The sequence below is a fragment of the Sciurus carolinensis genome, chromosome 4 (assembly GCF_902686445.1).
Source record: "Sciurus carolinensis chromosome 4, mSciCar1.2, whole genome shotgun sequence".
NCBI lineage: Eukaryota > Metazoa > Chordata > Mammalia > Rodentia > Sciuridae > Sciurus > Sciurus carolinensis.
The window spans coordinates 79,978,165-80,003,027 of NC_062216.1; the positions used below are offsets into that span (position 1 = coordinate 79,978,165).

General features: G+C 38.8%; 2 protein-coding genes across 4 annotated transcripts in view; one reads left to right on the forward strand and one right to left on the reverse strand.

Moving 5' to 3' along the window:
- Nucleotides 1-20,635, reverse strand: part of Mansc1 (MANSC domain containing 1) — a 31,075-nt gene extending 10,440 nt beyond the window's left edge. Inside the window, exons 1-4 of one of the 2 annotated variants that reach the window (XM_047548730.1) lie at nt 20,541-20,635; nt 17,574-17,688; nt 9,335-9,655; nt 5,361-5,501 (exon numbers count right to left, since the gene is read on the reverse strand). In XM_047548730.1, the coding sequence (XP_047404686.1) occupies nt 5,361-5,501; nt 9,335-9,557 (364 nt within the window). In that variant the 5' untranslated portion in view covers nt 9,558-9,655; nt 17,574-17,688; nt 20,541-20,635. Of the gene's footprint in view, nt 1-5,360; nt 5,502-9,334; nt 9,656-15,072; nt 15,452-17,573; nt 17,689-20,540 lie in introns of those variants that run through there. The other variant, XM_047548729.1, reaches the window with a different exon arrangement.
- A 25-nt stretch (nt 20,636-20,660) lies between these two features.
- Borcs5 (BLOC-1 related complex subunit 5) overlaps nt 20,661-24,863 on the forward strand; it is a 106,565-nt gene continuing 102,362 nt past the window's right edge. The window contains exons 1-2 of one of the 2 annotated variants that reach the window (XM_047548732.1): nt 20,661-20,746; nt 23,470-23,613. In XM_047548732.1, the coding sequence (XP_047404688.1) occupies nt 20,746; nt 23,470-23,613 (145 nt within the window). In that variant the 5' untranslated portion in view covers nt 20,661-20,745. Of the gene's footprint in view, nt 21,113-23,469; nt 23,614-24,863 lie in introns of both variants that reach the window. The other variant, XM_047548731.1, reaches the window with a different exon arrangement.

Consider the following 24,863-nt stretch of genomic DNA (forward strand, 5'->3'; position numbering starts at 1 on the left):
AATGGATAAAGAAACTGTGGCATATATATACAATGGAATATTACTCAGCCATAAAGAATGATAAAATTATGGCATTTGCAAGCAAATGGACGAAATTGGAGAATATCATGCTAAGTGAGATAAGCCAATCTCAAAAAACCAAAGGAAGAATGATCTCGCTGATAAGTGGATGATGATACATAATGGGGTGTGGGAGGGGTTAGTTTTAGGGTTAGAGTGAGGGTTAGGGAGGGGGGCAAGAATGGGGGAAGGAAGGACTGTATAGAGGGAAAAGAGGGATGGGAGGGGTGGGGGGAAGGGGAAAAAAATAACAGAATGAATCAACCAACATCACCCTATGTAAACGTATGATTACACAAATGGTATGCCTTTACTCTATGTACAAACAGTGAAAGAACATGTATCCCATTTGTTCACAATAAAAAAAAAAAAAAAAAAAAAAAAAAAAAAAAAAAAAGAATAATATTTTGTAACATATGAAAATTATATGATATTCAAATTTTAGTGTCCATTAATAAAGATTTACTGGTACATATGTTCATTTGTTTATATGTTATCTATGGCTGCTTTTGTACTATGAGGACAAAGGTAAAATGGTACAAGAGATCACATATGGCCCATACTGCCTAAAATACTGGCCTCAAAAGTCTAAAATACTATTCACACCTTGACAGAAAACATTGACAGACAGCTGCTCTAGGATATACCACTCTAAAGTAGAATTTGGATGCCTGAAGTTCCTTTTTCCTCTAACAATGAAGAATAAGAGCGTTTTTAGTATAGATAATACTACACACATTCACAGCATCAACATGAGAAAACCATCTCTATCTTTAGAGAGAATTTATTAAAAAAAAAAAAAAAGACTTGATGGGTGTAGCTTAGTGTAGAGCACTTGTCTAGCATGCACAGGGCCTTGAGTTTGATCTTTAGCACAAAAAAAAAAAAAACAAAAAAAACAGATGATGATGATGACTCAATATATTTCATTTTAAAGCTTGAGGGGGAAAAAAAAAAAGAGAGATTTAATAGGTAAATACCCTCTGATGTGTGTGATATCACAAGGTAAATAAGGTCATTGACAAGAATGATTGACATAGCTATTTTCTTTCTCAAGCATGCAAGCTCAGAAATAAAGCAAAGCCAGGGCTAGTCCCCACCAACCCCCCCCCTTTTTTTTTTTTTGGTACCAGGGATTGAACTCAGGGACACATAACCACTGATCCACATCCCCAGTCACCCCTCCCCTATTTTTTGAGACAGGGTACTGGGGACTGACCTAAGGGGCACTTGACCACAGATCACATTCTCAGCCCTATTTTGCGAGAAAAGGTCTTACTGAGTTGCTTAGTACCTCACTTTTGCTGAGGCTGGCTTTGAACTCTTGATCTTCCTGCCTCCTACCTCAACCTCCTGAGCAGCTGGCATTACAGGCATGCACCACTGTGCCCAGCTTCGTTTCATTTCCTGATGAGATTCTTGTATTGGCAATGTTCCTAGAAGCACAAAGGGATCCTCCACACCTGCTCCATTTAACTCTTCTGCTGATGTTTGTACTGAGATGTGGCACTTTCTCTTGGTCTCAGAGATGAACCATAGAGGGAACTGAGAAACAGTCTTCTGCTCTCAACTCTTTTGAGTTTGATTTTCCAAGAGACTTCACTGAGTCAAAAAACGAGGGACTGCCCATCATCCCGATGACTCAGGAGACTGAGGCAGGAGAATCACAAGTCTGAGACCAGTCTCTGCAACTTAGCAAATCTCTGCCTCAAAATAAAATTTAAAAAGGACGGAGATGTAGTTCAGTGATAGAACACACTTGGGTTCAATCCCCAGTACTGCCTCTCCTTCACAAAGAGGGACTAGTTTATGGAAATTAGTTGAGTAGACTCCCAATTTATTCTAGTTCTGAATTCTAGTCTTTCAGTCCTGAGTAGAAATTACATACCTTAAACCATAAAAAATAATTAAATAAACCAAATTGTGATGGTTTTATAGAATGAACAGTCCACTGTCATCTTTCAAACTTTAAGTTGTAAATATTAGTCAGTCAAATATAGGAAATAAGAGTTTCTCCAGATATAAACCATTGAACAAATATCTACATTTAATTTTGCTTCAAGTAGGAGAGAGATAATTTTTAAAAATACAAACATATCCTCTTGTTCAATATGTCCCCAAACTGATATTTGATTATTTATTTTGGTGGTACTGAGGATTGAACTCAGGGCCTCACGAATGCTAGGTAAGCATTCTACCACTAAGTTATACCCCACCCTTTATTTATTTATTTACTTATTTAATTAATTTTTTATTTTGGGGACAGGGTCTTGCTAAGTTGCCCAGGGCAGCCTCAAATTTGCAATCTTCCTGACTTAGCTCCCTGAGTAGCTGGAATTACAGGAGCATGCCAGTAATTTGTTTTTAATGGGGTACTCTTGATCTATCAACATGGGTATTTTCATAAATAAAATTAAGAACATAACTTTTACACATCCTGTAGAGATAAACAGTTCTTTGCATGGTAGGACTTGTGCCACTTTGCCTGATATGTCCATCAACCTGCTCTGGGCTGATGATGCCCCCTGGTGGCTGACATAAGAATGGTTTGAGTCTAATTTCACTTAATTGTCTTGCACATGCCCCCAGAATGTTTATACACATGCCAAGCTCCCTTTCCTCCCTTTCCCACTGATGAGGATCTTTACCACATATTTCCTCTTTCATAGCATATTATAAAAACAATAACATTATAGAATTATCATAAACTTTAAAAAACAAATTCAACTACAATTTCTATCATATCCCAGCAACAGATTATTATTTATACAAAGAACGCTGCATGCTCCTGTTTAAAGGAATGACTGATACTGTTTCTGGTTCATGAACAAAATGCAAACACAGGTTCACCTGGAAGACAAAGCAGAGTCAGCACCCAGGCAGTGTCCGGGGCAGTATCATTCCCCAAAGAACCTCACACTTAATGCAGGCAAGAGAGAAATCCTTGATTCCACTCCACTTCTCGACCCTAAAACTGCTCTCCTCAGATTTTGCCTAAGTGGTGTCTCCATCCATTTAGATGCTCAAGTTCAAAACTAGGACTCAATTCTGCCACTTTCCTGGTCCTGGTCCCCCACATTCATGCCATCAGCAGGTCCTGTCAGCTCCACCTCTGGAACAGCCTCTATGTCCACTCCTCCCTCCATCTCCTCTGCCACCTCCCTGATCCACAACACCATTATCTTCTTATTCTCTCCTTACCAGTTTTTTCATTTTTCTTTTGCTGAGAGAGCAGTCAGAGTAAGCACTGAAAAATCACCTTTAAAACATCAGGAGAGGGCTGGGGTTGTGACTCAGTGGTAGGGTGCTTGCTTAGCATGTGTGATGCACTGGGTTCAATCCTTGGCACCACATAAAAATAAACAAATAAAATAAAAGGTATTATGTCTATCTACAACTATAACAAAAACCAACCAACCAAACAAACAAACAAAAAAAACAAGGGACATTCCTACTTAACTTCCAACAACTTCCCAACACTTTCGTAGAATAAAAACTCCTTCCTCTGGCTTGCAAACCTTTATGTGATCTGGGTTCCTGCCTTTTTGCATATCACTCTCTGCACAGCTCATCATGTGTCTGCCAGCTTGAATAAGATGTTTGTTCTTCAAACATTCCAAACCTATCTGTCTGAGGATTAGGGACCTGGAAGGCCTTCCCCTATCTCCTTGCATGTGCTTCTGGTTGTTCAGATTTTAGTTTAGGGATTACTTCTTCATGGATGCTTTCAGCTGATCAAGAGGGTCCACTCAGTAATTCTCTATGACATTATCTGATCCAAAGTCTCTGCAAGGCATTTGTGACTATAATTTTATATTTTATTTTTCTTCATATACACACATCTATATTATTTGTGCATTATAGTTTCCCACAATAGAATTTGTTGTTACATTCTTGTACAGGCACACAATATAACAATACAATTTGGTCAGTTTTGTTCCCCAGTACTCCCCTTTTCCCTCCCCTCCTCCCTCCATATATTTTTCTTGATTATTTGTTTATTCTGGTTATTATCTCTATCCCCTAAATTAAATATCAGAAGTGATAACTTTCTTTTTCATGGTGAGTGTTGCATACTTAGGGAGTAAAAAGTGCTTGGCATGCTGGGCATGGTTGGTGCCCTCCTGTAATCCCAGCAGCTCAGGAAGCTGAGGCAGGAGAATTGCAAGTTCAAAGCCAGCTTCAGCATAGAAGAGAGGCCCTAAGCAATTTAGCAAGATCACATCTCAAAAATAAAATAAAATAAAATAAAAAGCTGAGGATGTGGTTCAATGGTTGAGCACCTCTGATTTCCCTGAGTTCAATCCCTGGTACCACCAAAAAAAAAAAAAAAAAAAGAAAAAGAGTACTTGCTAAATAGGAAATTTGATACTGAATGCATTTCATCCTAAAAAACTTAACATGCCAAAATCTCAGCCAGACATATCCAAATAATTATCTATTTTTAAGCTGTTAATTTTTTACATTCTAAACTAATATGTAAATTTCATAAGTATGGATACTCTTAGTGCTTTGCACAGAATCGAGCACATAGTACATGTTTAGTGAATATTTTTTGAATAAATGTCCCTCCAGGTCTTGATAACAAAATTCAGTGAATTTGATTTCGGATTTTGTGATTATAAAATAATGAGAACTTAATAAAAACATTCTAAAAGTTTATATATTCATATAGGTCTTAACCCTTTGAAAATAGTTGCCCCAGAGACTCATGTACTTCCAGTGTTGTTCACACTGTTCTAAATAAGATCTTTTTTTTTTTTTTTTTTTTTGCGGTACTGGGGATTGAACTCAGGGCCTTGTGTTTGCGAGGCAAGCACTCTACCAGCTGAGCTATCTCCCCAGCCCCTAAATAAGATCTTAAAAACCAAAAGCAAAACAAAAAACCAGACTGGGTACACACATCCATAATCCTAGCTATTCAAACTAAGGCAGAAGAATCACAAGTTTGAGACCAACTTAGGTAACTTGATGAGACTCTGCCTCAAAAGAAAAAATTTAAAAAGGGCAAGGGAAGAAGCTCAGTGGTAGAGTGACCCTGAATTAATTTAATAAAAGTGTTTCGTAAGATAACTGCTCACCTTTTATCATATAAAGGTAAAAACAAAACAAAACAAAATACTATCACTTAGAGGTCTTTCGTTGGAAAACAAATTTTGGTTTAATATAAATTGAATTTCAAGAAGTGAAATACACGTGAAAACTTTTGGTAGTTTTATTTTGATTCTAGTAAAAAATCTTCCATAGAAACCATATCCTTAATTCTAATCCCAAAAGAAAAATAAAAATGCTTTTATTACCTCTGATTATTCTGTAACTCATAAGTCCCTTTGCAGGTTTTAGTGGACAGGCTTCCTCACTGGGACAGAAAAACAGGTAGCAGTTGGGTTGTTCAGCTGTTTTTCTAGTGTCAAAGATCATCAAGTTGCATGCTTTGTCCCCTGAAATGAAAGGTTTTATAAACATAATTTTGAAATAGATTTTCTAAAGAGCAGGGCAAGAAGGAAGAACTTCACTTATTTTGGAATCCAACATAAACACCTTTGTTCAGTTTGTTCACTTGCTTGTTGACTACTGAATCATTTCCTTTTTCTTAGTTTAGTCATGTAAAGCAATTTTAAACGATGTTGGGTTTACAAATATGAGTTAAGATAATTCTTCACAACCAGTTCTTAATAGTACATTTAATTCCCTAGAAGTAAACCTTCCCTTTGTTAAAATATCCCTCAAAATATATATTGATATGCTGACTTTGCAGTCATTACACGACTTAAAACGGGCTGGACATTAAGAAATGGCTCTAACTCTAATGATTTCATGCATCTCTTCTAATCCTGAGGGCATTTCAGACATGTATAAACTGAGTCAGGGTGGAGTGAGTAAATTAGTCATCATAAATACCATGCTTCTTTCCACAAAGGATTTGAGTAGTATATGGAATACAAAGTCCATCTTTATTAATTTTTTAAGCAAACAGGATCTTACTGGGTTCCCCTGGCTGGCTTCCAATGCCTGGCCTCAAACAATCTTCCTGGGATTACAGGTGGATACTAACAAACCTTGCTGCTAATTATTTTTATCAGTAATATGTGAGTCAGCTTTTCATTGTTATGACCAAAATACTTGACAAGGACAATTTGGTGGAGGAAAAGTTTAATTTGGCTCATGGTTTCAGAGGTTTAGTTCATGGTGGGTCAGCTCCATCACTTTGGGCCCAAAGTGAGGCAGCACATCATGGCAGAAAGGTATGGCAGAAGAAAGTTACTTGGTTCATGGCAGCAAAAAATCAGAGAAAGAAAGGTAAAGGACTGCAGGGAAGATAAACCCTTCCAGGGCAAGCCCCCAGTGATCTGTCCCCTCCAGACATGCCCCACCTGCCTACAGTTACCACCCAGTCTGTCCATTTAATCTAGGATGGACTGATTAGGCCACAGGTCTCATAATCCAATCATTTGACCTCTGAATAGTCCTGCATTAGCAGGAGCTTTTGGATGACACCTCATATCCAAACCATAACAAATACCATTCTTCTGGTTTTTATTTCCCTTATCATTTTTACCACTTCTTCTAGACCAGCAATGGCTAGGGATCAACCCTACTCCCCAGGTGAGAAAAAAGAATAGACTCTGCAAGGGTTTTATCACATTATCTCTCCACTACTCAGGGAATAAGAGATATTCATGCTTTTCATTTCACAAAAATGTGTTATGTGCAGTACTTTCTTTTTGGAACTTAGGCAAAATGGAGGATCCATAAGCTTCCCAGACCATATGAAAAATTTTGTGTCCTTTGTGTTTATGTGCATTTTTTAGAGTCCAAGGCTATGATCCAATTATCAAAGTGTCTTTTGAACCTTAAACAGTTAAAAAAAATTGCTCAATAAATGTGGGAGAAGTTTGAGATCCATTAACTGAGATACAGTAAAGGGTAATAGCACTTGTGCTGGTAAAATAAAAGCAGCAAACCCTCATTTCTTGGAATTGAGGAGAAACGCAGTTCCCTACAGTGCCAGGAAATACCCATTTAGTCCGGTTTGCAAATGATGTTTCTATTTCACAAAAAATGTTTTTATCAACATTTAAAGAAAAAAGTAAGAATTTAAAATTACGTCCATACACAGTATCCAAAAACATACTGTTCAGTAAGAGATTACTGAAGGGATTTTTTCCTACTAATACCAAGTATATTGTATCTTTTCCACACCAGTTCTACAATTCTCTGACATCCAACAATTCAATTCAATTCTGACTCTAATAACTAGAATTAGCATCAGACTCCAGGGTTTAAGGACTTAGTCCCACAAGACTGCCCTCTCTTCAGAAGCCAGAAGCAAACATTGGGCCTCCATGTTACAGGACCATCTGTCTGACTGGGGACAAATTCAGGAGTTGCCACAAGCCTACCCTTCAAGTTTGATAATTTACTAGTATGACTCATGGTATTTACTCAGGTAAATACTATATTTACTATTATAGTTGTTTATAAAAGATAAAAATGATTGTGTGTGTGTGTGTGTGTGTGTGTGTGTGTGTGTTGGGGACTGAACCAGGGCTTTGTGCATGCTAAACAGAAAGCTAAATAAATACCTGGATAAAGAGGCATACAGGATGAGGTCTGGAAGGGTGCAGGATCCTCTGTTTTCATGGATTGGGGTACACTACTGTCCTAGCACATGAATGTGTTCACCAAACTGAAAACTCCCCAAATCACATATAGGGGGCTGTATGGAGGTTTTATTACATGATTAATTAAGTTAATGGACACTGTGATTCAACCAATCTCGAGGCCTTCCCTAGAGGTCAGGGGTGGGCTGAATTTCCAAGATTCTGATCAGGTGGCCTTTTTGGCATCAGTACCTATCTAGAAGCAGTCTAGGGACCTGTTAAGAGGAGCTTTGTTAGCACAAGTTCAGGTATGGTTAAAAGGGGCCCATTATAAATAACAAAAGATGTGCTCCTATCACTTAGGAAATTCTAAAAATTTTAGTTCTGTGCCAGGAACCAGAGACAAAGACTACATATATATTTCTTATTATCCTACAATCATTATAGAAAGAAAAGGAAGTAAAGATCTAAGAGCAAACATATGCTTTGATTGGCTAGTAAGTCAAGAAGCACTGGTCCAGGATTTACTAGCTCTTCTAGTTTCCTTAATGGAGAGATCTTGTCTATCTTATTCATGTTTTGTCTACAGCACTTAGAGAGGTGTTAGGTGCTCGATAAATGTAGTTGTTTTTACATTTATAGAATTAGGACAAGTCATAATAAAAACTGGAAAACAAGGGGTTGGGGTTGTAGCTGAGTGGTAGCTTACTTACCAAGCAAGGTTCCATCCTTAGTACCACATAAAAGTAAATAAATAAAACAAAGGTATTGTGTCCATCTACAACTAAGAAAAATTTTTAAAAAAGAAAAAAAAAAAAAAAGAAAAACAACCACTGTTTACTTAGATATATAGTTTTCTTTTCATATATAGTTTGAAAAGAGACTTTTGTGACGTCTAAAATATACAAAGGTATGGTTCAAATGTATCAGCCTCAGTTTTTTTCTGTGACATGTGAATGGTCCCTGCTCCTGTAGAGTCCTACAAGCTTCAATTACCTAGTGGTCAGTGGCTTCATCCTGTGTCATGATAGTTCTAGGGAGGCTGATGAAGCAGAGGTTTTAAGTTTCCATTAAAATGCTGATTTAGTCTATAAATCTAAATGGAATGAGTTATGACTTTTACATTTTTTTTGTACCATGGATTGAATCCAGGGGCACTTAACCAGTGAGCCACATCCCCAGCTCTTTTTTTATTTTGAGACAGGGTCTCACTAAGTTGCCGAGGCTGACTTTAACTCATGATTCTCCTGCCTCAGCCTCCCAAGCTGCATGCACCACAACACCCAGATTAAGACTTTTACTTTTTGTCTCAACTCCTTTGTTTTGTTTACATATTCTTGTAATATTACAGTGTATCCCAGTACTTCATGATGATGGCAGTTAAGTATTTAAATACGATTTTTGTTTTCAATTTCCTAGAGGCCTGTTAAGACATAACACCAATGGTTCTCAAACTCTTGTCTGCCAGTCACTCAAGGGATGTACACACAATTTCATCAGAAAAGCTAACACAGCTTAGGGGAGGGGAAGGCACCCTGTGGAAAATTCTTCTGTGATTTTGTCACCCACCTTTCTACCCCATTGAGAATGACTGATATAAACTGTTCAGTCACATCCACCATGATACTTATGTCATAAAACACAGAACAAAGGGTTGCCATGTTATTTACCTGCTATGTTTTTTGTTGAACAGCAAGAATTAATGCAGTCTTCCAGAGTTATTGTATATGTGGGTTCATTGCCTCTGATTCCCTTAGAAAGAGATGACTGAATGTCAATGATGACATCTTCTAGACTCTTGGTGAGGCAATTCTGACTGGTGGATAGCCGTAGGGTAAGGAAACAAATTATCATCAAAGTGTAAGTCAAGCTCCGTTCTTCCCTGAAGAACATTTTACTTCACTTTAGTCTTGGTCTTTAAAGGTTAAGGATAACTCTTCCTGTGGTCTCAGTTTGCTTCAGGAAGCTTATGCAAATGATGGAACTCCTCTCTAGAACAAAAATAGAAAATCATCAATGAGTTTTGTTTCCTTTAACAAACCAAGGAAGAAATATTTCTCCAAGTCAATGAAAATAACCCAAGTATGTTTTATTTATTTCACCCTTACTATATTTGAGATGAACATTCATTAAAAACTTGGCAAAGAACAAGTAAGTACACATGTACTAGCCTATTGATGATTAAAATCTGACAGTGCCAATGAAGAGGTATAAATAGGAGCCCTGCCTCTGAGTTCTAGTTCTTTCTTGTCTCTCCTAACCAGGAGGGGAGAGGACACAAAATTTCTAGTTACTGATGAAAAAGTGATGTTAGGTTTGAGCATACTTCCTTTCTCAGCAATAACATCATGATTTTAAAATCATCTACTGGGTGGTGGGCATCGCTAAACAATTTGCGTATATTACACTCTTTAATCCTATAGCAGCCCTGCAAAAGAGCCCCCCCCCCCATTTCTTTTGCAGTACTGAGGATGAAGCCCAGGAGTACTCTACCTCTAAGCTAAATCACCAGCGCTTTATGTTTTTTTATTTTGAGACAGGGTCTCACTAAATTGCCCAGACTGGCCTCAAACTGCAAACCTCCTGCCTCAGCCTCTGAGTCACTAGGATTACAGACATGTGCCACCATGCCCTGCAAAAAAAAACAAAACAAAACTTATTTTTACCTCATTGTATAATGAGAAAGTGGAGGAGAAATTTCTTACTGTTGCCTCTCTTTATACACTGGAATGGAGGCAGACAAATCTAATAATCTAAATCTAGCAATTAACTGGTAAGCAGAGGGAATACTCTGGTTCATTTAAGTTTATGGACAGATGTCCTTTTTTGTATCCCTAAAAATACAGATTACACTATGCATAATGCCAACTCCATTGGGAAAGTTGGTTCTTTCTGGAAAAATAAATGTTAAATAAATGTTATTTTATTTATTAAAATAAATGTTAAAGATTATATTAGAATGCCCTCACTCATCCACCCCACATTTCCAGAATAAAAATGTTGACTGAATGATAGTTTAGCACAGAATTACTGCTTCTTTAACCTTTTTTTGGTCACAAATCCTTTGGTAGTCTAAGGAAGGTTAGGATCTATCCTGAGATACATGTTTTAAAAAGCATGAAATGAAATATATAGGATTACTAAGGAAGCCAGTTTTATTGAAAATAATTATCAAAAGTTTTTAAAATGTGCCTAAAATGCTGATGAAAGAAATCAGAGATCTAAATAAATGAAGAGATAGTCCATGTTCATGGATAGGAAGATTCAACATAGTTAAAATGTCAGTTCTTCCCAACTTGATCTACAGATTCAATACATACTCAATCAAATCCCAGCAAACTACTTTGTGGATAACAACAAACAAGCATGAAATGAAATATATAGGATTACTAAGGAAGCCAGTTTTATTGAAAATAATTATCAAAAGTTTTTAAAATGTGCCTAAAATGCTGATGAAAGAAATCAGAGATCTAAATAAATGAAGAGATAGTCCATGTTCATGGATAGGAAGATTCAACATAGTTAAAATGTCAGTTCTTCCCAACTTGATCTACAGATTCAATACATACTCAATCAAATCCCAGCAAACTACTTTGTGGATACCAACAAACTGATTTTAAAGTTTACATATAAGTGCAAAAAGATCTAGACTAGCTAATACAATGGTGAAGAAGAACAAGGCTGGAGGACCAACACTATCTGACTTCAATATTTATTATAAAGCTATAGTAGCTGAACACAGTAGTGCACACCTGTAATCCCATCAACTTTGGAAGCTATGGATGGAGGAGTTCAAGTTTGAGGCTAATCCTAGCAATGTAATGAGACCCTCAGCAACTCAGTAAGACCTCAAAATAAAAAAGTAAATGGACTGGTGGACTGGTGATGTAGTACAGTGGTAAAGCACTCTGGGTTCAATCCCTGAAACAAACAAACAAACAAACAAACAAAAAAATCATAGTAATCAAAAAAGTGTGCTACTGGCAAAAGGATAGGAAACTAGATCAATGAAATGGAATACTAAGCCCAGAAGTGGATACACACTAATCTAGTCAACCGGTCCTTGATAAAGGAGCAAAGACAATTAAATGGAGATAGCCTTTTAAAAAACAGTGCTGGAATCACTCAATAGCGACATGCAAAAGATAACTCTCAACACAGACCTTATGCCTTTTACTAAAACTAACTCAAAATGGATCATAGACTCAAATGTAAAACAGAAAACCATAAAATTCCTAGAGGATAACATAAGAGAAAAATCTTTATGACCTCAGACTAAATGATGAGTTTTCAGATACTGCACCAAATGCATAATTCATAAAAGAAAAAAAAATGGTGTTGGGTTTCATTAAAATTAAAACCTTTTTCTCTATAAAAGACATTGTTAAAGGAATGAAAAGATATGCACATGCTTGGGAAAACTATCTGTAAGACTCATATCTGATAAAGAACTGGCATCCAAAATATACAACGAACTATTAAAACTCACTAATAAGGAAAAAATCCTAAAAAATGGGCAAGAGATTTGCATAGACTTCACCAAGATATCTAGATGACAAATAAGCATAAGGTGCTCAAAGTCATATACCATTAGGGAATTGCAAATTCAAGTGAGATACTACTATACACATATAAGAATAACTAAAATCCAAAAAACTGATAATAGCAAATGCTGACAAGGATATGGAGCAACAGGAACTCATTCATTGCTAGTAGGAATGCAAAATGGTATAGTCTCTTTGGAAGAAGTCTGGCAATTTTTCTACAAAGCTAAATATAGTTTTACCATACAATTAAGCAATTGTCCTACTATATATATATACCCAAATGTGTTAAAAACTATGTCCATACAAAAACCTGCACAAGAACATTTATAGTAGCTTTATTCATAATTGCCCCAAAATGGACATAATCAAACTGTTTGCTAATAGGTGAATGGATAAACAAAATGAGATAAAACTATACAGTGGAATATTACTCAGTAATAAAAGGAAATGAACTATCAAGTCATGAAAAGATATGAAGGAACCTTAATCATATATTGCTAAGTGAAAGAAGCCAGTCTGAACTGGTGTGATTCCAACTATGTGTCATTCTGGAAAAACCAAGCTACAGAGACAGTGCTTACCAGAAGGGAAAGAGGAATGAATGGGTGGAGTACAGTAGATTTTTAAGGCAGTGAAACTATTTTGTATGATACTGCAATGGTGGATACATGTCATTGCACATCTATCAAAACTGATAGAACTTCTCACCTCAACCAGAAGGCAAGTTAAGGTGGTAAGGATGGTAGAACGAAAACTGAGAAGGTTCCAGGATTCATGTAGAATTAATGAATATTAGAAAATAATACCTCAGACTTATTTTTGCAGGAAAAAAATAAGCCTGCATCTGTTCATGTCTGTATTTTTTCATGCTTATGTTCTTGCACTAAAGAAAAATTCCTAACCTATTAGATAAATTCTTGAGAGAAATAAATCAATTAACCCAAAAAATTGAAAGAATTGTAAAACACGGGCTCCTATTGTGACTCAGGGATAGAGCCCTTGCCTAGCATGTGTGAGGCACTGGGTTTGATTCTCAGCACCATATATAAATAAATAAAGGTTCATCAAGAACTAATAAAAATATTTTTAAAAAGAATTGTAAAACATGCATAATAAACCCTATGTGAGTTGTGAACTTTAGTAAAAAAAAAAAAAAAAACCACAAAAAGGTTAAAAAACAAAATGTCTAAATAAAAGAATACAAGGCTAATATCTCCCTTGCTGTTATGTTCAACTTCTGTATGTAGTAAAATAGTAACATTTATTGTTTCTCATATGCCAGTCTCCATGCTAAGTACTTTACATACATATCATGTCTTTTAATCCTTATAAGAATCCTAATGAGATAGATCCCCTTATTATTACCATTTTCAGTTAAAATAAAAAACCCCACATTGTGTGATACATATGTGCTGTGTGTGTGTGGTACTAGGGACTGAATTTTGGGGTGGGGGGACTATACCACTGCAACAGCTTTTTTGTTGTTAAACAGGGTCTTGCTAAGTTGCCCGGCTTGGCTTTGAACTTGCAATCCTCCTAACTCAGCCTCCCAAGTAGCTGGGATACAGGTGTGTGCCACTATACCTGCCATATATGTACCTCTTTATTAACCAATTAAATAATGGGTACATCTGATAACTGCCATAATTTTGAAGAAGTGCTGGGTATAAATAATATTTTGATATACATGCAACAAATAACATGAAAATATCTGTGGTATCTACTGGTGACAAGTCACTGCTACTGCTACAACTACTGTGGTTTTTGCCTATATTCCTCCTGAAGGAAATGTTACTTTTTACTTAGAGGTTAGTGCAATAACACATTTTTTCCACCTAAGTTCACAGACATCCTGAATTCTATTCACAGACTCTTTGGTTATCACAGACTCCTCAGGTTAAGAATATTGGCACAAGTTACTTATTAGGCTGCCACAGTCTATATGCCTGTTTTCTATCCCTGGAGAAACCAGACAAAGACAAGGCAAATATTTTACTTTGAACTAGATTCTAATTAGTCTCTCCCCTGCTAAAAAACTGAACTATGAGAGATGGGACAGGAGTTGCGTTCTCATTATGCAGTATCTTTATAGCACCTGCACTGCAAGAAGTTATAAAGAGGACTTATCTCATTAAAGAGGACAGACAATTATGAGGCTGTGCTTTGCCCACGCCGCCTTGTCTTAAACTTGATTATCCATTTATTTTTGTGGTCCTGGGAATAGAACCCTGGGCCTTGTGCTTGCTAGGCAAGCACTCCACCACTAAGCTACAACTCCAACTGATTACTTTTCAACCCATCATTATTTTGGTCTTAAAGATCTGAAGTCAGCTGTTCGGTTGGCAAATGGGAGACAGGTTACAGGTAGGAGAAAGTATCTGAGCTTTTACTTCAGCTTACTGGAATCACTAAAATTTGTTCGTACATAAATATCTCAAATATTGGAAATCATTTTAGTCACAGTATACTCTAAGCATGCGCACACAGGCGCACCCTATAGATTATTATACAGTTAGCAGGTTAGGAAAACGGAAGATAAACCATATAAGGAAATATGGGGAAATTTCCCTTTCTTTGAAGAAAGGTATGTAGCTCACTGAACAATATATTCTTCCGCCTCTCCCTGATAACAACGCTGAGCTGGTGCCTTTTAAGGTAGGTGCTTCTGAACCTGCCTGGCAATCCCCTTTGGGATACTGCAGTGACACAAAAATCCTGGTTCGTCGTTATTTGCCCCTGATTCTTCGCATGCTCTGGTGTGAGTGGAGGAGCCTCGGCCCTGGGAAAGAAGCAGAGCTCCTCTTTCTGCAGGTGGCGACGCTTCTTGGGGTCAGTCAAGAGGAGGACAAAAACGCCTTTACCTGGTAGCGAGAGGACCCCGGGAGTCCCTTTTGCCCTCTGGATCTAAGACAGCTCCGTCGCCCTCGCTGGAAGTACCCGCGAATCCGCGCCGAGGGTCTCTGCGAAGACTCCTGGGGATGCTCCGCAGCTCCAGCACCCGCCGGGCGGGTTTTGTGGTTAGCAAGTTCCTGCTTCCGTTGCAGGACCGAAAGTTTGCCGCGGGGGAAGGGCACGTTCCTGTCCTGCAACCCGGAGCTGCTTCCCAGCAACGTTCAATCGAGTGCTCTCGGCACGAACCGTGTACCCACTAGCCGCGTAGACTGCAGGCCCCCACTGCTGAGCCCCAGAAGGAGCCCGCGTTCTGGGCTCGCTTCACATTGCCTGCCCCTGGCTGTGCGCTCTGCGGGGCGGGCGTGGGAGCGAGATTGCTGGCAGCCTGAAGGTCTGCAGCTGTGCCTTAACTCGCCGCCTCCGTGAGGCCAGTCCCGCTCAAATGCACAAGGAGAAAAAAACATACATAAATGTCCCCCCCCCAATCTTCCCCCTCTCCCCTCACCTGGCCAACTCCCCTGCCCTGTCCCAGTCTCCTAGTCTTCCGCCCCAGAGGCAACCACTGAGAGCAGTTTCTTGATGTTTGGAAATGTACAGTGCATCTTATTTGAGATATGGTTATGAGAATCCTATTTCCATAATTAGAGAATGGAGGATCCTCAATTAGATTTGACAATTCTTGAGTTAAATATTATGTGCCCGGCAAGCCTGGAGGAAGTCATGTGATTTTCTGCAGGATTTACTGTTTATAGGTGTAAATGATAATGATGATGAAAACAACATGTTACAGTTTTAGCTTAGTATTCGGTATGTAATACACTTAGCATAGTATTCGGTATGTAATAGATGCTCAGTAAATATTTAACTGAAATATATTTGTTGCTAAATAATGGAAAATGTGTATAGATTGTAGAAGTTTGTTTCCAAATCACTGCTCCCCTCATGCCCACCCCCAGATATACCCCTAAAATGACAAATTTTTAAACCACTGACATAATTTGCCAAATGGCCCAATGTTGAGTGCAGTGACAGAGGATGGGAGAGCAGTTACTGAGAACAGGGATTTCTGATGCCCTCATGGCTGTGGCATGCGGGTTCTTGGGAATGTTTCTGTGCAAGGGCACAGGATGCCTAGTTACTGTAGCAATGCCCTGCATGAGGAGGCTCTGTGCAAGAGCCCTATCAGTTCTAACCTTGATCTCAGGCACACAGCTCCCAGGAAGAAAGAAATTCTTTCAGGGCCTTGTGCTTACAAAGCAAGCACTCTACCAACTGAGCTATCTCCCCAGCCCAGAAAGAAATTCTTATGCTAGACAACCACAATGTTTCACCAGCTCTGCTTCTCCAGTTCCTGCCCACCTTTCATTGTCCTTTAAACAATGGACTTTCTTGAGAGCTACACAAAGCTCCTAACATTGCATTTTGCAACTATGATTTGCAACTGTGGAAAAGTTACATAGGATGTCCTAGTTTCTGTAACTTTCCTGAATACAAAGAATAATGGTTGCATAGTCCTTAACCTGATAATGAGACGAATATAAAAATTGCTGGTGTAACTCTTTAGACCTGCATCTCCATCAGAGTGCAGGCTCCACCTGATCCCAGCTTATTCTTCAAGATCTGTGTTTATGAATCTTTATTTTCCAATCCCCCTTTGCTGCTTGCCAGATCTGAGAATTTGGTTGTGTTGCTCACAACAGTCCAATCTTTGACAGTATCTTTACTTTGATGTGAAAGAGCTTTGGAACCTGAAACACTAAGTAGGCTTGTACAGTCAACAGCTACACCCTAGTTTTAACCAATAGCTATAGAAGGTATATGTTGTCAGAGAAAACTTGTCAAGGATAGAACATTGTGTGAAACTGACTAGCTGTAGTCACAGGATGACCTACTCTCCAGTTACAATAATGTTGCCAAAGTTTCGTTTCAAAGAGTTACCACAGGAAAGTAAACTCCAGAGTGATTTTCCAGTGGAACTATTGTCCTTATACAACAAGGGACTGATGTATTTGTGCATTTTATCTCTGCAGATGATATGCTTCTGGGTTGGGGCTAGGTAAGTCCATCCTAGGTACTAAGTAGACCTTTCCATCCTTAGAAATTTCAGATTAGCCAGGCATGGTGGAGCACTCCTGTAATCTCAGTGACTGGTGAGGTTGAGATAGGAGGATCTCAAGTTCAAGCCAGCCTCAGCATCTTTCAAGGTCATAGACCATTTAGTGATATCCTGTCTCAAAATGAAAAATAAAAAATAAAAAGAGATGGGGATATAGTTCAGTGGTAGAGTACCCTTTGTTTCAATCCCCAGTACCAAAATTTAAAAAAAAATCATATTAGTGTTTCGATATAATTAATTGTTATGGTTGAAGTGACAACAGTGAACAAAGGACAAAAATAACGGTTAAGGAAAACTTTCTATTGATGTGCATTAGAAAGTTTAAATTAGAAATGTTTAAATTAGAAACCATACCCATTGTTGCCCCATTGCTTGAAGATTATTAATCCTCTTCTCCTGAGTGTTAGAAGTCCCATCTACGTAGAAGCATTTTTTTAAAGTATTTTATTCAGAAAACATGATTAAACACCTGCAGGGAAAATTGAAGAACAATAAGACATGAGCTCTACCTTCAAGATGTTTGTAGTTAAGTAGAGACAGACAAGCAAATAAATGGTTATGTACAGAATAAATGTTGTGATAGAAGATGTTAAGGAAATTCAGAGAGGTCTTTCAGGAAGATATCTAAGATGGAATTCTCTTAGCTAGATTGAGAGAAAAAGGTTAACTAGTCCAGATGGAAAAAGCACAACAATTCAGAAATTCAGTACACCTGGCATGAACATTGCCTATGCACACAGAGGAATGGGGAATATTAATCAGAAAATACTAATTAATATTCTGGAAAATTCTTTCTACCTGCCCATGGAAAATGTACTGAAGGAGGTAAGGTCAGAGTCCTTGTGTCTTCCATAAAATGGAAGAATTTATGAGGCCCTCAATGGGCACAGAAATAGAGGAGACAGGCTTTCCAGAACTTAGTGACTGGTTGGTGTAGTGGTAAGGATAAATGGATTACTGGCTTAGGAGACCTGATGGATGGGAGTGCCAAGTAATTAATATGAAGACATGGGAGGAAGAGCCAGTCTGGTATAGAAAAAGGCATAAACGGTTTTAGAAAACTTGTGTCCTGGTTTTCTCTAGTCACTAGTTAGTTGTGTGACCCAGACCACTTCTCTGTAAAATTAAGGAAGTGGTTTCTACTTTATAGGCAAGTCATACGAGACTAAAATACATGAAAGTACTTTATAAATTTGAAAAGCTGTTCAGTTGTTCATTATTGCACATACGATAACTAATACAACTTGCTGCTTATGTGGAAGTGATATTAAGGGTGCTAAAAGACATCAATCCCAAATGTTTCCTACCTCTAAAATTCTACCACTAGAATTCTTATAAACACTCATTTCATTTTCTTGCTATCAGGATGTAAGCTTCCTAAGGCTAGGGACTGGGACTTGTTGGATTTTTAAAAAAATTTTTTTTAGTTGTCAATGAACCTTTATTTTATTTATATGTTGTGAATCAAGTCCAGTGCCTGTCACATGCCAGGCAAGCACTCTATCACTGAGCCACAACCCGAGTTTGGCTTGTTGGATCTTTTATCTTAGACTCTAACAAGCACCCACCACATTGTAGGCTCCTGTAAATATTGAGTCAATGAGGGCATTACATTTTCAGATATCATTTTTCTGAACAGAACTTAATGGAGATAAATTCATATAACATACAATCCACCTATTTAAAGTGTACATGTCAGTGGTTAATATAGTCAGTTGTACAATCATCATCACAATCAATTTTAGAACATTTTCCACACCTTCAGAAAGAAGCCCCCATATCCCATTAGTAGTCATTCCCAATTTCCCCCTCAGCTTCCTTCTCAGCTTTAGGCCACCACTGATCTATTTCTATCTCTGCAGTGTCTCTTCTGGACATGTCATATAAATGGAATCTACAAAATGTTGCAATATGGTTTCCTCCCCCTCCCCCTCCCCCCAGTACTGGGAATTGAACCCATGTCCTTGAACATACTAGTCAAGCACCCTGCTACTGAGTACCTCTCCAGTCCAATATGTGGTCTTTTATGATGGGCCTTTATTCAATCAGCATCATGTTTTCAAGTTTATCAATGTTGAAGAATTTATTAGCACTCATTCCTCTTTTTTTACCAAATAATATTGCACTATATGCACATACCAATTTTATTTATCTATTCATCAGGTGATGGGGCAGAACCTCCCTTTTAAAATGAAATATTTATTCAAAGGGAAGCATACACAACACCTAATGCCTCTGTGAGTTACAGTATGGGGCACAAAGCAAATACACTTTGATGTGGAAGAGGAAGGTCAAGAACTAGAATGAATCTCCACTCCACTCCCCTTTTATCTCCTCTCTCACCCTTAAGGAAGGCAGATCTGGAAGGGGAGCCAAGGGCTCTCCAGGAGGAAATGGCTTAATTGCTTAGTGAGTCCTTCCTAATCCCTGGTGGCTTATGTGAACCTCAAGAATAGAGGTTCACCACCTTCTGGGAGCCTATTTTGATCTCAGGCAGTTTTTAGTTCTATCTTCATATTCCCATAGAACACTAAACTTACATTTGTTTGCATTTTTCTCATTGTATTGTAATAATGAGTAGAGGAAAGAGCACCAAATTTGAAATTAGACAGTCCTTAACATTCTAAAGTTAAATTTCATGAAAATTAAATGACAAAATAGGGTAAACGTCTGTGATATAGTGGAGTAGACTTAGATATCGTTTAGTCAATTCGACACTCCTGAAATAATATTTATACACATAAAATCTCAGGGTATTTGCTTGTAATTTCTTGAAGGAAAACGTATAAAATAAATTGCAAAGTCCTGAGAATCCTAGGACACCCAACTCATTGATGGTATTGCACTGGTAGTTTACATCCTCTATCTGCTAAACCTGCCATTTTGCATTACTTGTAATCCTTGCTCACCTGTTGCTAGTTTCAGAGTAACCTGGTCATTGTCAAGGCGCCCAGAGAGTGCCTACACTGTAGGACCATTTACTTCCCTTTGAAGATGCACACTCATGCTGATTAGGTGAATCGGCATTTTCTATTTCGTTATTATTTTTCTCTCATTTCCAGCTATTTCTTCACTCTTTCTTAGCATTTTTTGTGTGATTTTCCACTTCCAAACTCCCAAGTTTTCAAAGCTTACAAAGGAACTTTCCATCCGGACAGTTGAGGATTTGAATCCTAGGTCTGTGTAGCACCATTCTTTCTCCGTTTGAAAACGGTTAAAAACACCGATTTTATAAAGTTGTTCTAGTATATGTATACGAGAAGGCTCAATGTGTGGGTGGTGCTTAAAGGTGACGCATCTTTATCTTAGGAAAGGGCTTACCCTTTGGGCCAGTTCTGGCTTTTAGGCGGTCGGGTCCTTTGAGGTGACTGGGCCCTTTAAGGAGGCACCATTCTAGGTCCGGGTGCGGCTTTCCCCTCCCCTCTCTTAGGCCGGGGGCGGGGTCTCGTAACCCGGAACTAAAGGCCTCGCGTAGCAGGCGCCGCCAATCCGCGTCCCGGAAGGAGCGAGCTGTGGAGTTCGAGCCAGTGAGTGAAAGCGGCGCCGCCCGCCTGTCGCAGACGCGGCAATGCTGATGTCCCCCGCCTCTTTTAGGGCTCTCGAAAGGAAAGAGGGAGAGCAGCGTGTATCAGCGCCGCACGTCCTTACAAGTCTGTTCCCCAAATAGGGCCTCTTATCCCGGCCGCTCCGGTCCCTGCGCGGGCTGGGCTCGTCTCCCCCTCACCGCGGCGCCCAGGCTGTGTAGCGTCCCTGTCCCGGTCCCCAGCTCCTGCCCTGTCGCCGGAGCGCTCGCCGCCCGGCCCGCCGTTCTTCCGCTGCCACCGCTGCTGGCACCATGGGCAGTGAGCAGAGCTCCGAGGCCGAGAGCCGATCCAACGATCTGAACTCCTCAGGTCGGTGTCCTAACTTCCTGCCCTCCTCCAGCCGGCTTGTCTGCTCGCGGAGCAGGCTGCCTCCCAGTCTTGTGGGGTCTGGGACGGCCTACGGCAACGCGTAGAAAGCCTTCACCATGCTTCTTAAAAAAAAAAAAAAAAAAAAAAAAGCAAAAAAGAAACAGTAACCATCTGTCCTAGCCTTGATTTCCCCTAAGCCACCTTGGGCGCCCATACCCATTATTTTAGAAACAGTTTCTTCAGCTGCAGTGTAATCTTTTGACAACGACCTAATTAATTTTTGACTCTAGTACTCATAATTGAGGTACTGAGATTTGACTTGCACAATGGTTGGATCATAAACAGAACTTCCAAGAGCAGCAAGAACAGGCTTTCCTAAAAATGGGTTTTAGAGGGTCGTTTTTAGAAGGGATGTGCGATAGTTGTACATTCTCTCAGAACCCTTGGTTGCAACCGTTTCCAGAAACTGCTTTTTCTCCTCAAGTGTCTTGGCTTCTTTTCTGGTGGTATAGAAGTTGGCCAGATGGGAAGCTCTTTCTTCTGTTCTCCTGCCCATATTTTAGTTTTCTGAGTTTGAGGTGGGAATGGGAAAATTATTATGCTGAAAATATAGTGCTTAAAAAAACAAAACAAAACCGAAAAACCCTGGTATTTAATTGAGCAAAATTTGCCCCCCCCCTTTTTTTGTTCCCCACAAATCCTAGGACAACTGGGAGTGCCCTGAATAAGCTGCAGGCCTGCTAATCCAAATTAACTCTGGGGCCTATAAAGGGCCCTGATTTTAGAATTGCTCAGTTCTGGATAGAATTTGTCATTCAGAAAAGTAGAAGCTAACAGATCTAGGGGTTATTCACTTTGAAGGATGTCCTTCAGGATTAGTTCAGACCTGAGTTCTAGGGAGTTATGTTGAAACAGCTTTTAAAGGTGAGCAACATTTACTAGCTTTGTTAACATTCTTTCCTTGGAAAGCTCAGAATGTCACATAACACATACAGTAATAATGCCTGCCTCTCAATTTCTTGCCTCTCTTCAGACCAAAAGCATTGTGGGGAAAGGGTTGTGACATCATTTTAATGCCTGTGCTCACCCATGAACTAACATGATAGGTTCTTTTCTGATGTTAGAATTTGCCTATTCCCTTAAGTGCTTGGCATATGTTTATGTTTAATCTTTACCCTCATTTAAAGGATAAGGTAATAGAGGCTAACTAGAATGTTGTGAAGGTATTTTTTCCTCTGGATTCTGGGAAAGGAGGAATCACATTTGTAACAGGAAAGATTTTTGTCATTGATTTTGTAAAATGTTAAGGTGAATTGCCAAAAGTGATTAAGAAATCTTTCTTGAAGAGTAATAAAAGCAGCAGAGATTTTTCTTAAAGAGTGAATGCCAAGAATCAGAAGACCAACTTTCTGAATGTAAGGCAGGTAGTTCTGTAACATCCCCTGGATGGACCTTTGAGACATGGCCATGATAAGCCTCAGAATACTACCTTCTAGAATATAACATACTGGCGCTGGGGAGATAGCTCAGTCAGTAGAGTACTTGCCTTGTAAGCACAAGGCCCTGGGTTCGATTCCCCAGCACTCAAAAAAAAAAAAATAACATACTTCAAGAATTCATTTGCCCTAACCTGGAAGATGTTTGAGGAGCAGATTTTGATTTGGGAATCCTTTATGGTTTGAATTTCTTCCCTTCAAATGGATCACATTCTCTTAAGGATCCTGAAATTGACCTGCCTCTGTAGCAGTTCTCCAAATTTCTGAATTTTGCTTCAGCCTAGAATAGACCTGTTGATTGTTTCTGTCCTTCCTGGAGTAAGTAATGTTGTAACAAGGGTGAAAAGCCTGGAGCCTCAAGAATAGATCTATCACCTGGGTTGAGACCCCATGATTAGTCTTTATTAAATACACGTGGCTGACTGTAAGAAGGTAGATAGCTTTGCAACCCCATTTGCACCAACAACTCATAAATCTCCAGTATCTTTTCTAACTCTTCCTTGAGCAAATCAGAGCCAAATTTTATACCCTCATTTCCTCATTTGTAAAATAGGGACATATGTCAGGAGGATCAGGAGAATCAAAGAAATTTAAAACACAATCTGCCTATACTTTTTGTGTACTGAATAATAAAATGTTTAGTTATGAAAGTTCATACAGGTTATATTCCTGTAATGTTTGAATTTTTTAATACCACAGAAAATAGAGGTTCTCTCAGAATGCATCCTACCTAACCCCCACTGCAAAAAAATCTACATTTTTATAATCGAAAAATATTCTTTCTAATGGTTATGTTGAAAATAGCTGTGGTGAAGCAGAGGCTAACATGCATATTCCTGAGCAGTGTAACTTTATTTTCAGTGACTCCTTCTCCAGCTAAGCATAGAGCCAAGATGGATGATATTGTGGTTGTAGCTCAGGGCTCTCAGGCCTCACGGAATGTCAGCAATGATCCTGATGTCATCAAGTTACAAGAGATTCCAACCTTCCAGCCCCTTTTGAAAGGTAAGGGGTTGCATTTTGTTTAATGTGAACTTGACAGAGAGGTTTATATGGCCCCATTATTCTCTCCCCATGTATCTGTATACTTCTACTTTGGGTCTTTCCTTAAATGTCATCTTCTCCATGAAGCCTTCCTTTGTTGCCCTATTTCAAATTAAAGCCCTTTTCTCTGCCTGCTTTATTGACCTACTATAAATTTCTTTACTCTGTTTTTCTGCTATATTATGAACTCCATGTGGCAGAAACTTTGTCTTGTTCACTATTGATTCCCCAACACTTGAAAAACCTGATATACAATAGGGACTGAGTAAATGAATGAATGGTGTTGGAGTTGGCCCTTTTTTATTTTATTTCCATGAAAAGATTTTAATTCTTTTTTAAAAATATTTTTGGTTATAAATTCACACAATACCTTTATTTTGTTTATTTAGGTTTTTTTATGTGGTGCTGGGGATCCAACCCAGTGCCTCACGTGTGCTAGGCAAGTACGTGTTCTGCCACTGAGCTGCAACCCCAGCCCCAGATTTTAATTCTTATTTGTGGCCTAGAGACTATGACTTGATTAGTTCATACCTATAGAAAAACTTACCACTACTGATATATTTGTAATTAATCCTGGCAAGTGTTTTGCATGAGAATGTGTTTATGAGAGGCAAGAGCACACCCTAGATAAGCATATTTTGAGACAGTTAATATGAAGGCCGTAACATTATTATTTTTCTATCTTCATTAAGTGGTAGGAATGATTTTCTGTTACGTGAACAGTGTTTCTGCTGTAGTTCTTCCAGCATCTTCCTCCCCTCAATGCCGTGACCATCACCAAATAAGGAAATAAAATTTTAAGGCCCAGTTTATTCAACCTGTATCTTAGTTTTCTTTGGCTGTAACTAAATACTGAAGAGTGGGTAATTTATTTGTTTATTTTTTGCAGTAATGGGGATTGACCCCAGTGGCATGCTTATCAATGAGCTACACTTCTTGCCCTTTTTATTTTTTAATTTGAGACAGGGTCTTGCTAAGTTGCCCACACTGGCTTTGAATTTGTGATCCTCCTGCCTCAGCCTCCATAGTTTCTGCTATTATAGGCATGTGCCATGGTTCACAGTCAGACTGTGGTAATTTGTAAAGAAAAGATTTATTTAACCTTACAGTTCTGGGAATCTAAGACTTAGGCACTGCCATCTGTGTGGTATTTAGTGAGGACTTACACGTTGGATCATGACATGAAGAAGGATATCACATAGTTTGCTCTC